The following is a 21,158-nucleotide window of genomic DNA, read 5'->3' as shown; positions in this document are numbered from 1 at the left end:
TTTATAATACAGACAGAACTGATTTATTTTATGATAATAGAACTTAGATCTGGTTGGATAACTTTAAAAAAAAATTACTGCTAACAGTTAACCACTTTTAAACATAAAATACCAAGAGAATTATATTTTTAAAATTAAAATAGAAAAATTGTAACTTTTTATAAAATGGATTGTCACAAACGCTGTACCAAGTTTCAGGAATGGCTGAAGCCAATGGCCTTCAATAAAATTTTCTTTACTTAAAACTACCTTAAAGCACTCTTGTATGCGTAAAAATCCATAAAAATTATGAAATTAAATATAATAATATATTCATGACTGCAATATACATCTTTGTAGGGATGAATTCTTCAACCAGTGCTTCTTATAAATTTTGTGCTCTGTTTTTATACCCTATGGATTCTGTAAATCTGGCACCAGATATAACATACATATAAAACATATTTAAGAACATTACAATTATTCTTACTATGACAACATCACAACATAATTAACACAGATTTTTTTTCTAACTAAAAGTTTAATAATACGTACATTTTAACAAAGCTTTTCGGTAAACAGTAATTAAAGCCAATATTTTTTCTTTTAAGTACTTAAAGTACAATAAATAGAACAACATATTAAGTAATAGTTTCACTTTTTTTTTTAAGTACAGTATTTAATTCTTCCATCATTTCAGAGGAATGCATTAATAACAATAAGTAGATATCAAAATAATACATATAATTTTTTACTTATTATTTTTTTTCTATGAAGAAACTTCAGGATCATCTATAAATTGTCTGTAGTTCTGAAAAAAAAAACAATTAACATAAGCAAACAGACAAATAAACTGTTACATATGAGGTTCACACAACAGTAAAGAATGTTTCCATATAACACTTGCATAGATTATATATACATACAAGATCTGTAAATAAAGTAATGAGACTGATTCAGAAAAACTTTTTATTTACAATCCATTTATACATGGACTCTAACACCTTTAAAATATTTCCCTTGGGAAGCCAAGCAATGCTTCAAATGGTTTTCCCACTCTTCATAACAGTGTTGGAAATCAGAAACCAGAATATCCTTCAGATGGTCAGTTATTTTTTTTTTGTTTTCTACTTTTCCAAAATGGTGTCCTTTGAGGTACTTTTTAAAGTCAGGAACAGGAAAAATTTGCAGGGGCTCAAGTCAGGTGAATAAGGTGGTTGAGGAACTACAGGAATGTTTTGCTTTGCCAAACACTCATTAATTGAGAGTGTAATGTGACAGGGTGCATTGTCTTGATGCAGCAACCAGTTGTCTTTGATGGTTGGTCTCACACAGGCAACTCTTTTCCACAGTCTTTCAAGAATTTTTCAGTAAACATATTGATTTACAGTCTGTAAATCAATATAAGGATTAAGAAAGAAAATTATGAAGTTTTGCCCCATAAGCAAAAACTCCTTATGGACAATGGCATTACTATCAAACAAATTAGCATGGTTTTGATTTTTGATTTGCTCATTTTTTCCTTTTTTGGGATGTGGAAAGTTCAAAGTGCCCTGGCGTTTTGTTTCTGGGTCATACTGAAATATCCAAAATTTATCACCAGTACTAACATTTTTTAGAAAATAAGGATCAGTTTCAATTCGCCCTAGAAAATCACGGCATACCCTGTTGTTTTTCTGTTCAACAATAAGGTTTTAAAGACCAATTTTGCACAAACTTTTTTCATGTCCAATTCGTTTGTCAAAATTTGATCGACTGTAGTGTGGTTCAAATACAATTGTTCTGCAATCATTCTGACAGTTAATCACTGGTCGTACCATATCAACTCTCCAAATCGCACAACATTTTCATCACTTTTTCACATTAACAGTCTTCCAAAGCGTGGATCGTCTGCAATTGATTCCTGACCATCTGAAAATGCTTTAAACCACCTAAAAACTTAGGCTCATGACAGAGTGTCACCTCCATAAGCCCTTTTCAATTTTGAAAAAGTTTCAGTAGTATTCTCACCGAGTTTAATACAGAACATGATTGTACAACGCTGCTCATAAATAGTATCACTGATTTTTGTAATGCACAACAAAAACTTATTTCAAGAAAAGTTTGTATATATCTCACGTGGCAACAATAGACTAAAAATGTTAATACCTAATATGAATCATCTGTTCATATAACCATAAATTTACTAGTAACTTTACAGTGTTGCCACTTTGACTGCAAAAAAACTAGTCTCATTACTTTATTCATACAATATTATTTATATCCTCCTCTATGAATCATGAGACCTTGCCATTAGTGAGGGGTGCTCAGGGATACAGAGTAGCTGGACTGAAGGTGCAACCATATCGGAGAGGTATCTGTTGACAGCCAGACTAAGGAATGATTCCTGAAAGAGGGCAGCAGCTCTTTCAGTAGTTGTTAGGGGCGTGAGTCAAAATGACTTAAACGGCCATATCAACATCACTCAGTCCTCTGAGTACTGCGGAGCTGAAAGCAATGGAAAACTACAGCTGCTTTTTTTCCAAGAAAATGTGGCTCTCTGTATTTTCATATAGCAATGATGGAGGCGCCTTCCTTGGTAAAATATTCTGGAGGTAAACTAGTCCCCCATTCGGATCTCCGGGTGGGGACTACTAAGGAAGGGGTCACCAGAAAATTAAAAAATAACATTCTACGAGTCAGAGCCTGGAATGTTAGAAGTTTAAAAAAGGTTGGTAGGCTGGAAAATTTAAAAAGGGAAAAGGATAGGATAAATGTGGATGTAGTAGGAATTAGTGAGGTTCGGTGGGAAGAGGAAGGGGACTTTTGGTCAGGTGATTTTAGAATAATTAACTCAGCTTCAAATAATAGGCAGGCAGGAGTAGGTTTCAAAATGAACAAGAAGGTAGGAAAGAGAGTAGAGTATTTCAAAACGCATAGCGATAGAATCATTGTAATAAGGATAAAATCAAAACCTAAACCGACAACAATTGTTAACGTCTATATGCCTACAAGCGCCCATGATGATGAGGTAGAGTGTGTCCACGAAGAGATTGATAAAGCAATTAAACACGTAAAAGGAGATGAAAATTTAATAATAGTTGGAGATTGGAATGCAAGCATTGGAAAAGGCAAGGAAGGAAATATAGTGGGTGAATATGGGTTGGGCAAAAGGAATGAAAGAGGGGACCGACTTAGAGTTTTGCACAGTATAATTTAGTAATTGCCAACACCCAATTTAAAAATCATAATAGAAGAATATACACTTGGAAAAAGCCAGGCGATACTGCAAGGTATCAGATAGATTATATCATGGTTAAGCAAAGATTTAGAAATCAACTCGTTGACTGCAAAACTTACCCTGGATCAGACATTGATAGCGACCATAATTTGGTGATAATGAAATGTAGATTGGGGTTTAAAAACCTGAAGAAAAGGTGTCAGATGAATCGGTGGAATTTAGAGAAGCTTGAGGAAGAGGGGGTTAAGAAGATTTTTGAGGAGGACATCGCAAGAAGTCTGAGTAAAAAAGATAAGGTAGAAAATGTAGAAGAAAAATGGGAGAATGTTAAAAAAGAAAATCTTAAATCGGCAGAAGCAAACATAGGCAGAATAAAGAGAACTGGTAGAGAACCTTGGGTTTCAGACGATATATTGCAGCTGATGGATGAACATAGAAAATATAAGAATGCTAGTGATGAAGAAAGTAAAAGGAACTATCGGCAATTAAGAAATGCTATAAACAGGAAGTGCAAACTGGCGAAAGAAGAGTGGATTAAAGAAAAGTGTTCAGAAGTGGAAACAGAAATGAACATTGGTAAAATAGACGGAGTATACAGGAAAGTTAAGGAAAAGTTTGGGGTACATAAATTAAAATCTAATAATGTGTTAAACAAAGATGGTACACCAATATATAATACGAAAGGTAAAGTCGACAGATGGGTGGAATATATTGAAGAGTTATATGAAGGAAATGAATTAGAAAATGGTGTTATAGAGGAAGAAGAGGAAGTTGAGGAGGATGAAATGGGAGAAACAATACTGAGATCTGAATTTAAGAGAGCATTAAAAGATTTAAATGGCAGAAAGGCTCCTGGAATAGACAGAATACCAGTAGAATTACTGCGCAGTGCAGGTGAGGAAGCGATTGATAGATTATACAAACTGGTGTGTAATATTTATGAAAAAAGGGAATTTCCATCAGACTTCAAAAAAAGTGTTATACTCATGATACCAAAGAAAGCAGGGGCAGATAAATGTGAAGAATACAGAACAATTAGTTTAACTAGTCGTGCATCAAAAATCTTAACTAGAATTCTATACAGAAGAATTGAGAGGAGAGTGGAAGAAGTGTTAGGAAAAGACCAATTTGGTTTCAGGAAAAGTATAGGGACAAGGGAAGCAATTTTAGGCCTCAGATTAATAGTAGAAGGAAGATTAAAGAAAGACAAACCGACATACTTGGCGTTTATAGACCTGGAAAAGGCATTCGATAACGTAGACTGGAATAAAATGTTCAGCATTTAAAAAAAATTAGGGTTCAAATACAGAGATAGAAGAACAATTGCTAACATGTACAGGAACCAAACAGTAACAGTAACAATTGAAGAACATAAGAAAAAAGCCGTAATAAGAAAGGGAGTCCGACAAGGATGTTCCCTATCTCCATTACTTTTTAATCTTTACATGGAACTAGCAGTTAATGATGTTAAAGAACAATTTAGATTCGGAGTAACAGTACAAGGTGAAAAGATAAAGATGCTACGATTTGCTGATGATATAGTAATTCTAGCCGAGAATAAAAAGGATTTAGAAGAAACAATGAACGGCATAGATGAAGTCCCATGCAAGAACTATCGCGTGAAAATAAACAAGAACAAAACAAAAGTAATGAAATGTAGTAGAAATAACAAAGATGAACCACTGAATGTGAAAATAGGAGGAGAAAAGATTATGGAGGTAGAAGAATTTTGTTATTTGGGAAGTAGAATTACTAAAGATGGACGAAGCAGGAGCGATATAAAATGCCGAATAGCACAAGCTAAACTAGCCTTCAGTAAGAAATATAATTTGTTTACATCAAAAATTACTTTAAATGTCAGGAAAAGAGTTTTGAAAGTGTATGTTTGGAGTGTCGCTTTATATGGAAGTGAAACTTGGACGATCGGAGTATCTGAGAAGAAAAGATTAGAAGCTTTTGAAATGCGGTGATATAGGAAAATGTTAAAAATCAGACGGGTGGATAAAGTGACAAATGAAGAGGTATTGCGGCAAATAGATGAAGAAAGAAGCATTTGGAAAAATATAGTTAAAAGAAGAGACAGACTTATAGGCCACATACTAAGGCATCCTGGAATAGTCGCTTTAATATTGGAAGGACAGGTAGAAGGAAAATATTGTGTAGGCAGGCCACGTTTGGAATATGTAAAACAAATTGTTAGGGATGTAGGATGTAGAGGGTATACTGAAATGAAACGACTAGCACTAGATAGGGAATCTTGAAGAGCTGCATCAAACCAGTCAAAAAAAAAAAAAAATATATACATACATTAATAAGTATGAAGCAGAACAATATTAAGTTTAAAAGCTTATTTATATTATCAAAAGATGCCATTATTATTGAACACAAACAAAAAGGTGTTATGTCTTATAAATTCTGTATTATATTGATTCCAATTCCCAATAGCAATGCTAGAAAAGGTTATATCTTGTTCATGACTACTTTCATAATCACATTTACTGCCATATGCAAATTATCACTTTTTTTCTGAACTAATACTATCAATAAAAACATAAGTTATAGTAGATCCTCAATTTTTGATTACTCGCTGTAACAACCAACTCATAATGACCCCTTAATTTTCTAAAAATAAATAATTAATAGGTCACACATAAAAAGAGATACGTCTCTATTCATGTATTCTTGTAAAAGTACTACAAAATATTATCTGTACTTCCTTCTAATCCAAACTTGCCTCTTCCTTCCAATGAATATTCTTACATTTCAAAATAGCTTTGAAATTTCACTTTCTGGGTATTTTATATCCTAATACAGTATTTTTTACATGAGTCAGAATATACTATCGATTTATAGTATATAAAACATTGTGATGCACAGAAATGTTTCTAGTAATGCAAAATATAAGGATAAGGAAAAGAGGATATATTAAGAATGTAAAACAAAAAAAAAATCCAAAAAAATAAAAATCCGGAAACAATAACAAAGAGAAACAAGTAAAGAATTTCTTGAACAATACATAAGTTTTGGACAATGGATGTTTTGAGACCATTACACTTGCATCTACAACGAGAATGGATCGGATGATGTTATGTCAGGAAAAGGCCTATGCCTGGAGTATATAAATTCTGTCAAGGGCTGATGAATGGGAGAACATGCTACACAAGCATATTCCTAATGCAACAAAAATGCGACTGTATCCATTCAGCAGTCAAGTATGACAAGCTGTTCAGTTAGGTTAGTTCACTTTGAACAGGGGCAAAATTATATGCTAGTTTTCTTTTTGTAAATAGGAGAAATTAACAATTCTTATATAAAGTTTATTAGTTATTGGAAATTTCATAGGATAATCAGAATAATTGTTTTTGATATATATTTATTTATTTTGTAGATATTAAGATACTAAAATTAAATAAATTGCATTAAAAAGAACTTAAATGGGTGTAATCACTTAATATATATTCTTCGTTTAAACCAGTAACATGTGACAATACTGTTTTTGATATGTTGCCTGACTTACTGAACCCTTTTTACAAAAATTATCTAGACATTTTAATCAAGAATTTCTGTAATCATTTCTGTATACAATTTATAAACTGACAATTTACTTACTACTTAATTTTACTTTTATATACTTACAATTTATATTACTTTATATTCATCATCAGTATTAACTTTTATCAAATAAATTACTAGTACAATAAGGATAATTAACAGGTTTTTGCAGGTATGAAACGCTTTATTCATAAACTGGAAGAAAAAGGAAATTAGCAGTCACTTCAAAAAATTGAAGAACGGTAATTACTATTATTGTGTTTGAGATCTTTAGAAGATAATATAATGGACATAGATCTCTCAAATAACTTTCACACAACATTTATAAACACTTTCATTTAATGATAATATAATTACTGCCACAAGGTAATTCTACACCTATAGGTAATTATAAGTAGCCATAATTCTACACCCTATTTCAGTATAGATCAGATGCACTGAACAACATAAAAAACAAAGCAAAGTTGCAGTACAGAAGTTTCAGCCACTAGAAATTAGCCTATTAGCCTTATTTGTTAGTTATAATAATAGAAGCAGGAAAATATTCAGCTAATTTGATTTTTAATGTAGATAAAAGAAGAACCTCAAGTGTAATTATATCCTATTGTGCTTGTATACAGCCAGAGAAAAAGAGAGCATGCTTAGATTTAAACGCACAATAAACCATGTAAACATGTTTTTGTACAATGTAGAACGATAGAATTCAGCTATCAAGTAATTAAATACAGAATAGTATATTTAATTATTTGGGTGTGAATGTAAGAACTTGATTCACGATCACTTTTCAGAAACAAATTAATTAATTTACTGTACTTTCATAATTATGTTTAAAACTACTTGTATGTAAGTTTTACTCACGCTTATCTGTGTAACAATAAGTGGTAATGTTATTTCAGAAGCTAACATAAACTGAAATAAGAACATCTATATTTATATGTACACAGCTTGTCTAACTGCATAAAACTAACCTGACAGTTGGCAAAAAAAAAAAGAAGAAGATTACTAACAATAACAATTATAATCAATTAAATTTTACTTACAGCAGCTGCAACATTAAATAAAGTTTCAGCTGTAGCTTTCCCTGTTTGTTCTACCATTCTGTAAAGGAACCCTTCCTTATTCTTTAAAAGGATGTACGGATGATCAAATTCCTAAAACAAAAAGAAACTAACATAATAATTTTATAAATAAAATACTTATGACTTTCAAAATATTATCAGATGTCCATGATACCAGTAAGGAAAGGATGAATTATACTTTTTTTGCCTTCAGTCATTTGACTGGTATGGTGCAGCTCTCCAGGACACCGGAAACAAGACTGTCAAGAAATATCATTGAAAAGCTCTGGTTCCAAAAGCTAGAAGTAGGATGGATCAAAGAAATTAGAGAAGATATGAAAGAATTGGGAATTTCCCTGACTGACCTACAGAATAAAACTGGAAAAATTACAAAGCTAAAAGACAAAAGCATTAGATTTAAACAAAAGACAGACAAACGACAAAATACAACGAAGAGGGTGTTTACGGATGAAGAAAAGAAAGCAAGATCTGAACTGATGAAGAAATACTGGCGCAGCTCAGAAGAGTAAAATAACACGCTTTTCTCAGAAAAGATCTAACTAAAATTGACTTAAGTGGTCCCATGTTGGCCGTAAAAGCATAATAATAATAATAATAATATACAGAACATATGTATAAATCTGAACTTGCTACAAACACTGATGAGAGCAAAAGCAGTAAATTAAATTAATCCTTATTGATTGTAAGGAGCAGTTTATCCAGAAAATATTTTTCATAGCCAAATATTGTAATAAAAAAATTAAATCTACAACAGAAACAAACCTGCCTCAGTAAAATTTATCTGAAACAAAACAAAAATGTCATAGATTATGTTTATAAAAATTCACTTACAATATCAGAATGTAATATAATTTAAAAACAAACTAAATAATTTAAGTACTTACAAGACAACCGGCATCCATACCAAGCACTTTATCAGAATCCATCACAGTGTTCAATCTATGTGCTATTGTAAGCATTGTACATTCTGAGAATTTTCTCCTAATAGTAAGTTGAATAAGTGCATCCGTTCTGAAATTTTAAAACTTCATCAAAAACAATTTAAATTATTGTAAAACTAAAACTATCATATAAATTCTATTACTTATATGTTTTATGTAAATTTCATGAAAAAAAAAAATAATAAATAAAATACAACAATAACCTTAAAATTGTAATACTCTTTAACAAATTGAAATTGTAAAATTTTTTCAGCTAGTGGCAACATTGACTGTTAGATAGAAACATTTAAAAAATACTTTATGATGACAAATTACCATCTCTAATTACTTCCTTAACTACAAAAACTCATACATATGCCGCTCTATGTAAAATATTAATTATAATTATAACCAAAATAAATATCACTTCTTACAAAATTTCCTCAAAACGTTTATGTATAATTATTCCCGTTTATCCTGTTTATTAACATGGATAATTACAGATCAAAGACATGCAATACATTATTTAAACTTCAGAATCATGTAAAAAGATTTCACCAATCTTTTACATGAAAACAATCATTTTAAAGACATTATATGAATATTACAGTTTATTTTCTGTTCTAAAAACATTAAACAAAGAATATGATGAACTCAATATTTTTTGCTGTTAAAACTGTATCCTGTTCAAGTTTCTCTTATTTTTTAAACTTGTCATAAAGTATGTAAGGACTGAAAACACTTATTGAAAATGACAAGTGGAAAATATAAACGATAATATAAACTGGGAATATTTCCATTTATTGACAACTACAAAAACACTTATTTTTTTAAGTTGTAAAGAGATATATTAATACTTGTTAATTATATTAATAATTTCTAAAAAGATAATTTTTAGAACTAACTGAATCACAAGATGTTCCAAAAGTTTCTAGTTATCTATTACATATTTCTTTATTCACAACCTACAGGCAGCGCCATCTTATTTTCATAATAAACGTAGGCTACCTGTAGTTTACTACAAGGCCAGAATACTTTCTTTTTTTTTAATAAGAACCCATAACATTATATTGGTTTAGGATAGTATTAAGGTGCTGTGAGCATTAAAATGTACCAGTTCTTAAAGATAAAGTGTAACTTCATATATACTTTGTAAAGTTAATAAGTTAGGAATATCAACAAAAGAAGTTTTGATAGTGTTAACATTCTAATTTTTCTTTTGACAGTAAACAAGGAAACAGCAGTATTATAGCTGTTCACTTTCACCCAGGAAATACTCAAACCTAGCAAATAAACTGTTAGTTTTTTAAGTTTAACCTGCATTTCCTTCATCGATTACCACCCTTAACCACCACTGAAAGAGTTCCTGTTCCCCCCTTATCAAGAAATACGACTTAAATCCTGACCCACTGATAATCATCAGCTATGGTAATATCAACGTAATGGTTTCTATGAGGTGAAAATTCTTTTCACAAAAAAAATCTCAATTTATTAAGGAAAACTTCTAGTGCATTTTATAATTGTAGCAGAAAAAGAACCAAATGATATATATTTTCTTTTTCTAAAAATATATTTATAATTCTCTTACTCCTAACAAACAAAGCAAACAGCTACAAAAAAAAAATCATCAGAATTAACTCTTATGCTAATAATGTAAAACAAAATATATAAAATATTACACAATAAAATAAGTACTATTTACTATTTAACACCACAATAAAGATTACAGCAGACAAATGGCAGAGAACATCCAGTTCGCCCAATGGGCTCTATTATGTCATGTGCTGCAAGATTCATCCTGATTGTAACACTGCAATCACTAACCTACCTTTAAGCAGCATCTTCGTAGGTACACAAACAACTCGGAACATGTGGGTACCTCATGTCATTTAGCACTGTTCACTTACTGACATTTTTAGATGCCTACCTCAGTCCAGCATGTTCTTAACTCATCTTAGGATAGGTGAGATAATCTTGTTTGCTCTTTGCTTCAGGTAAAGCTTGACGACAATAGCAACACATTTTTGTTTTTTGTTAAGGGTGTACCTGGTTTGGGAATCATCTTTTAAGTGTTACTAAACCCTTCCCGATGTAGTTACCCAACTCCTGTTAACATTCAGGACTGGCTTGTTGAGGTTCAAGATGAAGGTTCACATAGCCAAAGTCAAACTGAAACACAAGACAATCTGGCAGCATAAATTCTATCTCAGTTCTAAGTATAACCTTCCTGCCTGCTCTAAGAAAAAGGAGCCACCACAGCCCATTCAGGTAGTTGACCGTAGAAAAAAAAGGTCTTTGCTCTATCTGAAATAATTTTCTATATTTCTCAGACACAATTAAGAATTTTTGGTCGTAATATAAATAAAAATTATTATATTTTTATTTTTAACTTACTGAGGATCAACATTTGCAGTGGCTTCATCTAATACAAGTATTTTATTTTTACGAACAACTGCACGAGCCAATCATACCAATTGTCTTTGACCTACACTAAAATTAGTACCACCTTCTGACATTTTAGCATTTAAACCACCAGGTAAATCACTAACTGCTTCTTTCAGTTCCACCTACAAAAAAAATCAATAATAACGCAAATTAAAATAATATAACAAACCAAAATAACACAATTTATAATGTATAATATGAGGTGTGGCTATAAAATAATGAGACTAGTACTGTAAAATATTTTATTTTAAATTTATACATATTTAGTTATTATCCCCCTTCAATATACACCCCTCCTCTATCCCTATAACGCTCCAGTAAATTTTCCATTGTTCAAAACAGTGCTGGAAATCTTCTGTGAGCTCTTTCAAGATTCGTGACGCTTTTTCTTTCATAGCTTTAACGGTCTGAAATCTTGTTCCTTTTATTGCAGATTTGACCTTGGGGAATAGATAAACGTCACATGGTGCCAGGTCAGGCAAATAAGGCAGATGGTCTAACATCAGGATGTTATACTTGGCTAGAAACTTCTTGAAAGACATTGCAGTATGAGCTGGTGCGTTGTCCTGATGAAGTACCCATGACTTGTTCTTCCATAATTCGGGTCATTTTTTCTTATTTTTTCACAGAGTTGAGCAAGGACCTTGAATAAAGACAGAATAGTTAACTGACAGTCAGATTGGATCAGATTACCAATCTTTTCAATATTTTTATCAGTTTTTGATATGGAAGGGTGACTCGGGCAAACATCATCTTTAACGTCTTCTTGGCCATCTTGGAAATGCTTAAACCAATCAAAAACCTGCTCACATGATAAAACATTCATTGCCATATACTTTTTTTAATAAAAGATAAGTTTCAGCAGAGGATTTTCCAAGTTTCATATGAAATTTCATGACAATTCTTTGCTCTAATAAAACAGTTATTTTTTCGGCAAAACAAAACAACAGATTTTACTCAAATGAAGGCCTTGAGTAGACTAATATGTCTACAGAAACTGGAGTGACAACAATCGAAAGAGAAGGCTTCATGTTGCACAGCTGTCAGTCATACAAATTTGGCGCATGAGCAGTTCTTCTGTAGCCGCATTAGTCTAATTATTTAATAGCCACACCTCGTGTAAATAGGATACTTCCTGGAGTATTGCTTTCAGATGTCAAATTCAGCTTGAATTTATAGCAAGTAGCCTCTAGTTTGTAGTAATTGGTGGGTAAGACAAGACTTTTTTAAATCAATCGCTACTTGACAACAGTGTACTTGATAATTTATAATTTGAATTTATTATTAAATTATAATTACTATTTTATTTTTAAAAATAAAATTTCATTTTTAAAAGTATGATTACAGAAATTTTACTTCATCTTATAAATGACTGATGTCATCTCACAATTACTAGTATTTAAGTATCCAATTTATTTAAAGGAGAAAAACCTGTTTAATCCGCATATGCGTTACATTTGTTGACAAGGAAGTTTGCAACAGGCTCACAAAAGAATAAAAGAAAATAATAAATAGAGGTGGAGTTTGGCAGAGATCAATTTTATGACCAGAAAAAAAGAAATATTAATTGATCAGATTGGAGATTATCATCACATGGCTAGTTAATTAAATCATTTTTAAACCTCATTGTCATTACTTTTTCATCTACACCAACAATATCGCTAACAACCTACCTACTTAGAATAACACTGCTAGACCTAGCATTACATTCCAAACCTTAACCTTGCTTTTACTATTAGAATCTGAAAGATATAATGGTAATCAGTAGTTTTCTTCAAAAGAAAAACATGCGCTCTAATGAATCATATGAAAGATCTTAATTATTGTCATCAACAAATGATTTACACACAGCATTGTCAAATTCATTCTCAATATCATTTACTGTCAAAAAAAGCATCACTAATCTTAACAGAAAATAATCACAAAATATTTAAAAATAAACAATAACTAAAACTAACGTAACTTATTCATAAACACATGAAGATTAGCAAAGATGTACTGAACATAATATATGAAGGTTGTTAATGTAATAACGGCAATTACTTGCATCAATCGATACTAATTTTAACACATTAATATTTATTAACAATATTGAAGTAACTGAAATTTTCCTCATTATTTAAAACCTGTTAAAGAACTAAATAATAAAAACAAAATTCTCAGGTGATTGATTACCAAGTGGTCTTTTTATGATTTTTTTTAATTGAATGTATACTGTCAAATGATATTCACAGTTAATTACAATTCAAACAAAGGAAACATTTACAAAAATAATAAAAACTATCACTGAAAGTGATAGGGTATATTACTTATATTACAGTGATTTACTTAGTGATAGTGACTCACTGAAAGTGAGTCTTCAACTTATCTTCACCTCACTTTTCATGATTTTTTTCTGAATGAAAACCTGAATTTAAAAGTGATGTTTGACCACTGTAGAAAAATAACAGTAAGTTACAGATCAACCCCCAGAAAAACGCTTCCAGTGTGAAAGTCTTTGTGAATCCCTCTGCATCCCCTCTCCCAAAAGATTTACTGCCTCCAAAAAAAACACACCAAAACATGTCTGACAAAGACAGACCTAATTTCAAAAAAAAGCAGTGAATTTCATTCCCATCCTTAAAATAGGCATGTGGGATGTGAACAACATCTTAAGAAAGTAATTAACATGCTAGATGCTTACTGTAGAAAAGATAAAAAAAATACACACCTTTTCTCAGATTAAATAAAGTCTTGTTCATTTGTTTTGTAAGCAAGCAAAACATTTCTTAAAAATTACATTACACTTGCTGCAGACAATTATGTGTATATCTTTCTAAGATATGTATAGTAGTACACTGCTGAATGTGAATTCTTTTCTAAAGGTGCTTGTAACTTTGACTTTGATTTGCAACATTTGCAGGATTCTTGGCGAGTGAATCTTGTAATTTAAAAAAAAATTGCGTGCTTACAAATGAACAAGACTTTACATAATCCAAGAAAAGACACATGGTTTTTTTGTCCTTTTCTACCGTTAGCAACTAGAATTTTAATTACTTTCTTAAGAAGTTGTTCAAATCTGTAATGCCTACTTTAAAGAAGAGAATTTAGTAATTCACTGCTTTCTTTTTTTATATCAGTTCTTTTTGTTAGATACATTTTCATTTTTTTTAAGTGGTTTTTTTTTTGGGGGGGGGATCATATATTTTTGTTCAACCAATGATTTTTAAAAATATTATCATTTCCTATTTCAGCTGTTTACTATAGTATATCCATATTGAAGTTACATTTTTCAAAACACATCTTGCTCAATCTTTTAAATGTCTGAAATTTTGGTTCTTTTTTTATCTTGAACTATGCCTCAATTTTAATCTCATTTATTTACAGTATCATATTTATTAAATCTACAAACAGTTTGCATGGCATTTTCAAATCACATTGACTAATTACCAAATGAATTAATTTGTATATTGATGGGTAGATATTAGACATTTGAGCAAACAAAGTACTTAGGAATTATCATTGATCAACACTTGCGTCAGAATTATCAAATAGTTAAAATTGTGCAAAAAATTAAATATATGATTTACATTACACAAAAAAACAACAATACCTTTTTCTAGTCAACAATGTAAAAACAAAAAAAAACCAACATGTATATATGTCAGTATTTTATTTCAAGTTGTTACTACCTAAACCCAAAAACAGAAGTATCAAGAATAAATTGAAAAATTGGGTTAGAACACTAAATGAAAATGAGGTTTATCTGAAAGAGAGAGAAATTTATATATTTAAAAAAAAATGTAATGAACTAATTTTTTTATATTTTTTAAGTTTAGTGTAGATGAATTAATGTAAAATCTAGTATATATTAGTTGATAGGTTTTTTCAAGGCTGCATACAGATGCTTAAGTATCTCTGCAGGGTTTGTTATGTAGTTATGTAATGTTTTATGTATTGTATCACATTCTGTAACCTGGTAATGATTAATAAATAAATAAATACTAGAATTTACTTAATGTTTTATCGACTCAATTTTTGGTATTAATTGGTTAAGCATACCACCTCTCTCTCTCTCTCTCTTTCCTGTTTAGCCTCCGGTAACTACCATTTAGATAATTCTTCAGAGGATGAATGAGGATGATATGTATGAGTGTAAATGAAGTGTAGTCTTGTACATTCTCAGTTCGACCGTTCCTGACATGTGTGGTTAATTGAAACCCAACCACCAAAGAACACCGGTATCCACGATCTAGTATTCAAATCCGTGTAAAAATAACTGGCTTTACTAGGACTTGAACGCTGTAGTAACTCTCTACTTTCCAAATCAGCTGATTTGGGAAGACGCGTTAACCACTAGACCAACCCGATTGGTCAAGCATACCACCTACTCGGTTCGTGTCCCACCTAATTTATTTTAAATAGTGAACTACTATTATAAATCATATACAAATTGCATAAAATTTGTACATTAATGTTAATTAGATGAGGTTTGCGAACAAAGTAAGCATTAGGTTAAATTTGGTTTCAGTGTACTGAACTTTGAATAATATCAATATAACCTAACCAAACTTAACCAAATGCTCGCTTACATTGTCTAATTAACATTAAATGTACAAATTGAACATAATTTATAATATTAGTTTAGTATTTAAAATATACACATTGGATATAATTTATAATACTAATTTACTGCATAAAATAAATTAGGTGGGGCAAGAACCAACAAATACCGTATTGTTTACTATTAGTTTGTTAAATTATTAGTTTATTATTTTCTATTTTTGTTTTTAGTTTCGTTTCATATTACCACCTATTTATTTATTTACTAACTTAATTTATTTACCTAAAATAAGTTTTTATTATTACTTGTTTATTTTAATTGTTATTTGTTGGTTTATTTATTTATAATATTATTTATTTGCATTATCACATTTATTTACAATATTATAATTTATTAATTTCTTTATCAACTAATTTTTTTTATTGAAACTGCAATTTGATAGTTATAATTTGATATTTGTTAACATATGTTTTTTCACTAGCTTATTTTTAACTGGCTGATGGTGGTGCCCTCAGTGCTCAGCGGAAATTGTGTGAACCGGACGGATTGGATAGGTGGAGGAAAAGAGAATAAATAGGTGAACAATAGATGGCGATATGACAGTTCACAAAATTAAATAATGAAATATTTAGATATTCACAGAGAATAACTATACAAAATATCAGTTGAAGAATGAATAAAAATAAAAATCCTGTGTTCAGCAAATATAAATTTATAACAATACTGCGGAGAATAGCTGAAATGTGGCTCCTGGTTAGTTCATCCCAGTTTTTGTAAAGGTCCTCCAGTCGGTCTCTCAGAGTTGTCGGGATTCAAGGCCCTCTGACCAGGGTTCCTAATAGTCTCATACCAATTACAATTATTAGCATGCAATTCATAGTAACATTAAATTGCTTTATTGACAAGAATTTTATACTACAGATTTATTTCTACATTCAAAAAATTTTTTTATGTAAAATTTCTAAATCTGTTGCTACAAAATGAATATTTGGAATGTTCACCACTCATTTAATAAAAATATTTTTTTCTATCAGTCATAAATACAGTATCATATTACATTTAATCTTTTATTTGCATATATATATATATATATATATATATATATATAGTCTTCAGCCAAAGTATAAGTTTTTTTAATAAATTTTGTTTGTAATATTTAAAACAAAATTTTAAATAACGTAATAATTTGAAAAAAAATATAAACTGAAAATCTGTAAACTGAAATTTGGATGGACAGAATATTTTTAGAATACAAATAAACGGAGGTCAATAAATAAGCACCTAGAAAAGAGAATACATCAAGTTCAAAAACTTATTTCTCAACTCTCCACAATTATTTTAAATATACATACCTCCTGAAGAGCATTCCACAATACGCTGTCGCTGTATTCATCAAATGGATCAAGATTTTTTCTCATGGTTCCAGAAAAAAGAACAGGTTCCTGAGGAATAATAGATATTTTGGAACGAATATCATGAAGACCCAATGTTGTTGTATCAATATTATCAAACCATATTTCACCTTCTAAATAAGCTAATCTATAAAGAGCTGATATTAATGAGGATTTACCAGCACCAGTTCTACCAACAATACCAATCTAAAGGAAAAATAAAACATTAAAAATTGTTTCTTATAAACCAAATAATGTCATAACATTTTATTTTATTTATTAAATAATATTTTTATTTCAATAAATGTAAAGTATTGTAAATAGTTTTAAACATTCCACAATGATAAGAAGGTATGAATAAGAACAAAATATCTTAGCACTACAATAAAGTAAATACCTTTTAAATAAATTTATAATTTTACATTGATGGATGATATATACTTTTGAGGGGATGAACAGAAGGTACAGGAAAAGACGCTCCAAAAATGCATAATTATCATCAATTCTAACTTCTATGGTAAGTAATACCTCTGTCTTTCATTTGGAAGGCAGAAGTACCCTGTCACTCTGGGTTAGAATCTAAACTTGGCATTTTTCATGCATTACAAAAATGTATTTTTGCCATCACTAACTAACTGGGTTAAGTTCCTGTTGCTTAAAGAATTTGTGTGTGTATGTATGTATGTATGTATGTATGTGTGTGTGTGTGTGTGTGTGTGTGTGTGTGTGTGTGTGCGCACGTGCGCGCGCATGTTACATATATATATAATTTATTTTTAAAACATTCTCTTGGAATGTTCTGGAGTCCCAAACAAGTATACTTACAAGTATTCTTACTTGCTTGGAAGCTGAAAAAACCCTTTTAATAATCTAAGAAAACGAATTACTTCATTAAGATCTTTTCATCTGTTAGAGAAGAGTGAAAGAAAATACTTAAAAAACAGAATATCAGTAAATAATAACACACCTTTTCACCTGGATTTATAGTAAATGAAAGATTCTTTAAAACAGGTTGTTCATTAGGACCATACTTAAGGACAACTTTTGAAAATTCAATTTTTCCCTCACTCGGCCATGAAGCAGGTGGTTTTTTATCTAGAAAAAAATAAATAAATAAAAAAACTTATTTTTTTAACAAATATATGTTTGTTTTGACATTGATGAGGCAAATTAAAAATAGTTGTCACCTATTAAAGAAATTACTTCTTTTATTTATTTATTTTTTTTTATAAAATACATCCTAGAAAGCAAAGGAATAGTAAAATAGAAGCTTAGAAGTAAGACGGTTACAGATTGACTTGCAGAACAGTTCTGTACCGCACCGTAGAAATACTTCAAAATAGTTGTGCTGTAATATATTTCCTCTATCCTCTTAATTTTTTTATTAAAATCTTGAGATGCCATCCCATAATGATTGCATCAGTCTTATATATTTATTAATAATAGCAAATCTTGAAATTATAAATGCTTGTAATAACAAACCCTTTAATTCCTACAATAAAGAAATTGACAAAAAAGAAGAGATGTTTACTGATGTTTACATCCTAGGAATTGTAAAAGTGCATGTTCCTTTTATTACTCCCTTTACCCAAAACTCAGCATCTTTCCTTTCATAGAAAGCATCGTTAACATTGCTTCAACTGTATTTTACAATACTATTCTTAAAAAACTGAGAAGGTAACAGCTGAAGCAGAAACTTGTTGCATCAGCATTGCCAACGTAGGAAATTGTTTTTGGTATATACATTATAATGAACACCTTATTCTAGCTGCTTAATTTTTAGACATTGTAAATACAATTTTTTACAATTATTAAGATTATTAATATTTAAAATAGCAAGTTACATTACTTACTTAAGCTGTAAGTTCTTTGACTTAATTAATTATATTTATATATTACTGCAAATATGCTATGATCTGATTTTGATACTAATTTTTTTAAAGATCTTAAACAAAAGAAATAATTCCTTTTAGGTCTTCATTAATTCTTTCGCAATTTATGAAATCTGATTCACCATTATCAATAACAATGTCCATTACACACCACTCAAAGTAAAGATTCTTTTACTTTATTTTTTTACTTGTCCATTGGTTCCCAATGTAAAGTCGTGCTGGTGAACTTCTCTTGCGCTAGTATTAAATATTAGTTTCAATTGTTACCTTTTTCTCTATTTCTGACTGATGAATAAATTCACCACAGATGCTTACAAAGAAGCTTACGGGTGAGACTATTAAAATGGAAACCTGTAGCATAAAAAAAATGACATATCACTGGAATTCAAATCCAGGACCTCCAGATGAAGGGTTGAGACACTACTACTCCGCCACAGAGATCAGCTGGCAATTTTTTTATCCTAATTGAAAGCAACCTGATACTTTTGCTACTGAACAATACAGATTCACGGTTACATAATTTACTTATGGTTAACCCAGTATAATACTGAAATTGACTGAATTGACAATATTAGGATTTATTTTGGGAGAAAGGGGAGAATTTTAAGAGGGAATTTAATTGATGAAACAGGAAGTGTGGATGAAAACAAAGAATGTAACACTATTTTTAGGAACAAAGAGGTAATTAACAATATTTAAATGAACTATGGGTTTGGAGTTCTAAGCTATGACTAAAAAGAATTAGCTAAAAGAAATAATTGTTAACAAATCTCAAGTTGCACTTTATGATGATAAATGACTAGAATTTTACCACAAACTGTCAGTTTGATTATTAAACCTTCATTTTTAAATCAATTATTACAACACTCCACACCTAATGAAAATAATAATAAAAATTGAATAAATTAAGGATTTTAAAATGTATTTACCTGAAGGTGACTCTAAAGGCAGTTCCTTTTCAACATTACTATATTCTAAAACTCTTTCAACTGATGTCATTTGGTTTTCAAGTTCTGCTGATTGTCGCATACCCCATTGAAACATACCAGTTAATCCAATCTACTGTGTTATAGCAAATCGAACATTACCTCCAAATGTTTCTGTCAAAAGAAAATGTGTAAAAAGTGAAAAAGAAATTCAGTAATGTAATTTTACTACACAAAGGTATAAAATTAATATGCATAACAATAAATAGTATGTATAGTTTATTTAGTACATATTCAAGTATTCAAAATATGTTTTTAAGTAATACATAAACTTTACCGTTTCAATAATACTGATCATTCAGAAATTTTTATTTTCACATATACTGGCCACTCTTTTCAGAATTATAAGCCCCAACCAGAAAGAATGGTTATATTTATGAAAAAAGGGAATTTCCATCAGACTTCAAAAAAAAGTGTTATACTCATGATACCAAAGAAAGCAGGGGCAGATAAATGTGAAGAATACAGAACAATTAGTTTAACTAGTCATGCATCAAAAATCTTAACTAGAATTCTATACAGAAGAATTGAGAGGAGAGTGGAAGAAGTGTTAGGAAAAGACCAATTTGGTTTCAGGAAAAGTATAGGGACAAGGGAAGAAATTTTAGGCCTCAGATTAATAGTAGAAGGAAGATTAAAGAAAAACAAACCGACATACTTGGCGTTTATAGACCTGGAAAAGGCATTCGATAACGTAGACTGGAATAAAATGTTCAGCATTTTAAAAAAATTAGGGTTCAAATACAGAGATAGAAGAACAATTGCTAACATGTACAGGAACCAAACAGCAACAGTAACAATTGAAGAACATAAGAAAGAAGCCGTAATAAGAAAGGGAGTCCGACAAGGAAGTTCCCTATCTCCGTTACTTTTTAATCTTTACATGGAACTAGCGGTTAATGATGTTAAAGAACAATTTAGATTCGGAGTAACAGTACAAGGTGAAAAGATAAAGATGCTATGATTTGCTGATGATATAGTAATTCTAGCCGAGAGTAAAAAGGATTTAGAAGAAACAATGAACGGCATAGATGAAGTCCCATGCAAGAACTATCGCATGAAAATAAACAAGAACAAAACAAAAGTAATGAAATGTAGTAGAAATAACAAAGATGAACCACTGAATGTGAAAATAGGAGGAGAAAAGATTA

At 30.4% G+C, this 21,158-nt stretch overlaps 1 protein-coding gene across 1 annotated transcript; it reads right to left on the bottom strand.

The window, feature by feature from the left end:
* Nucleotides 1-321: 321 nt before the first annotated feature.
* On the bottom strand, nt 322-20,089 carry LOC142331444 (putative multidrug resistance-associated protein lethal(2)03659). Its single transcript, XM_075377360.1, is given in 7 exon segments — nt 322-790; nt 7,792-7,902; nt 8,715-8,841; nt 11,145-11,317; nt 17,091-17,336; nt 18,097-18,224; nt 19,951-20,089. Coding segments are annotated over 7 exon segments (942 nt in total). The 5' UTR covers nt 20,066-20,089; the 3' UTR covers nt 322-748.
* Nucleotides 20,090-21,158: the final 1,069 nt, after the last annotated feature.

Source organism: Lycorma delicatula, chromosome 10, assembly GCF_047948215.1.
Source record: "Lycorma delicatula isolate Av1 chromosome 10, ASM4794821v1, whole genome shotgun sequence".
In the NCBI taxonomy this organism is placed as follows: domain Eukaryota; kingdom Metazoa; phylum Arthropoda; class Insecta; order Hemiptera; family Fulgoridae; genus Lycorma; species Lycorma delicatula.
This window is presented reverse-complemented; position numbering and strand designations above follow the sequence as displayed.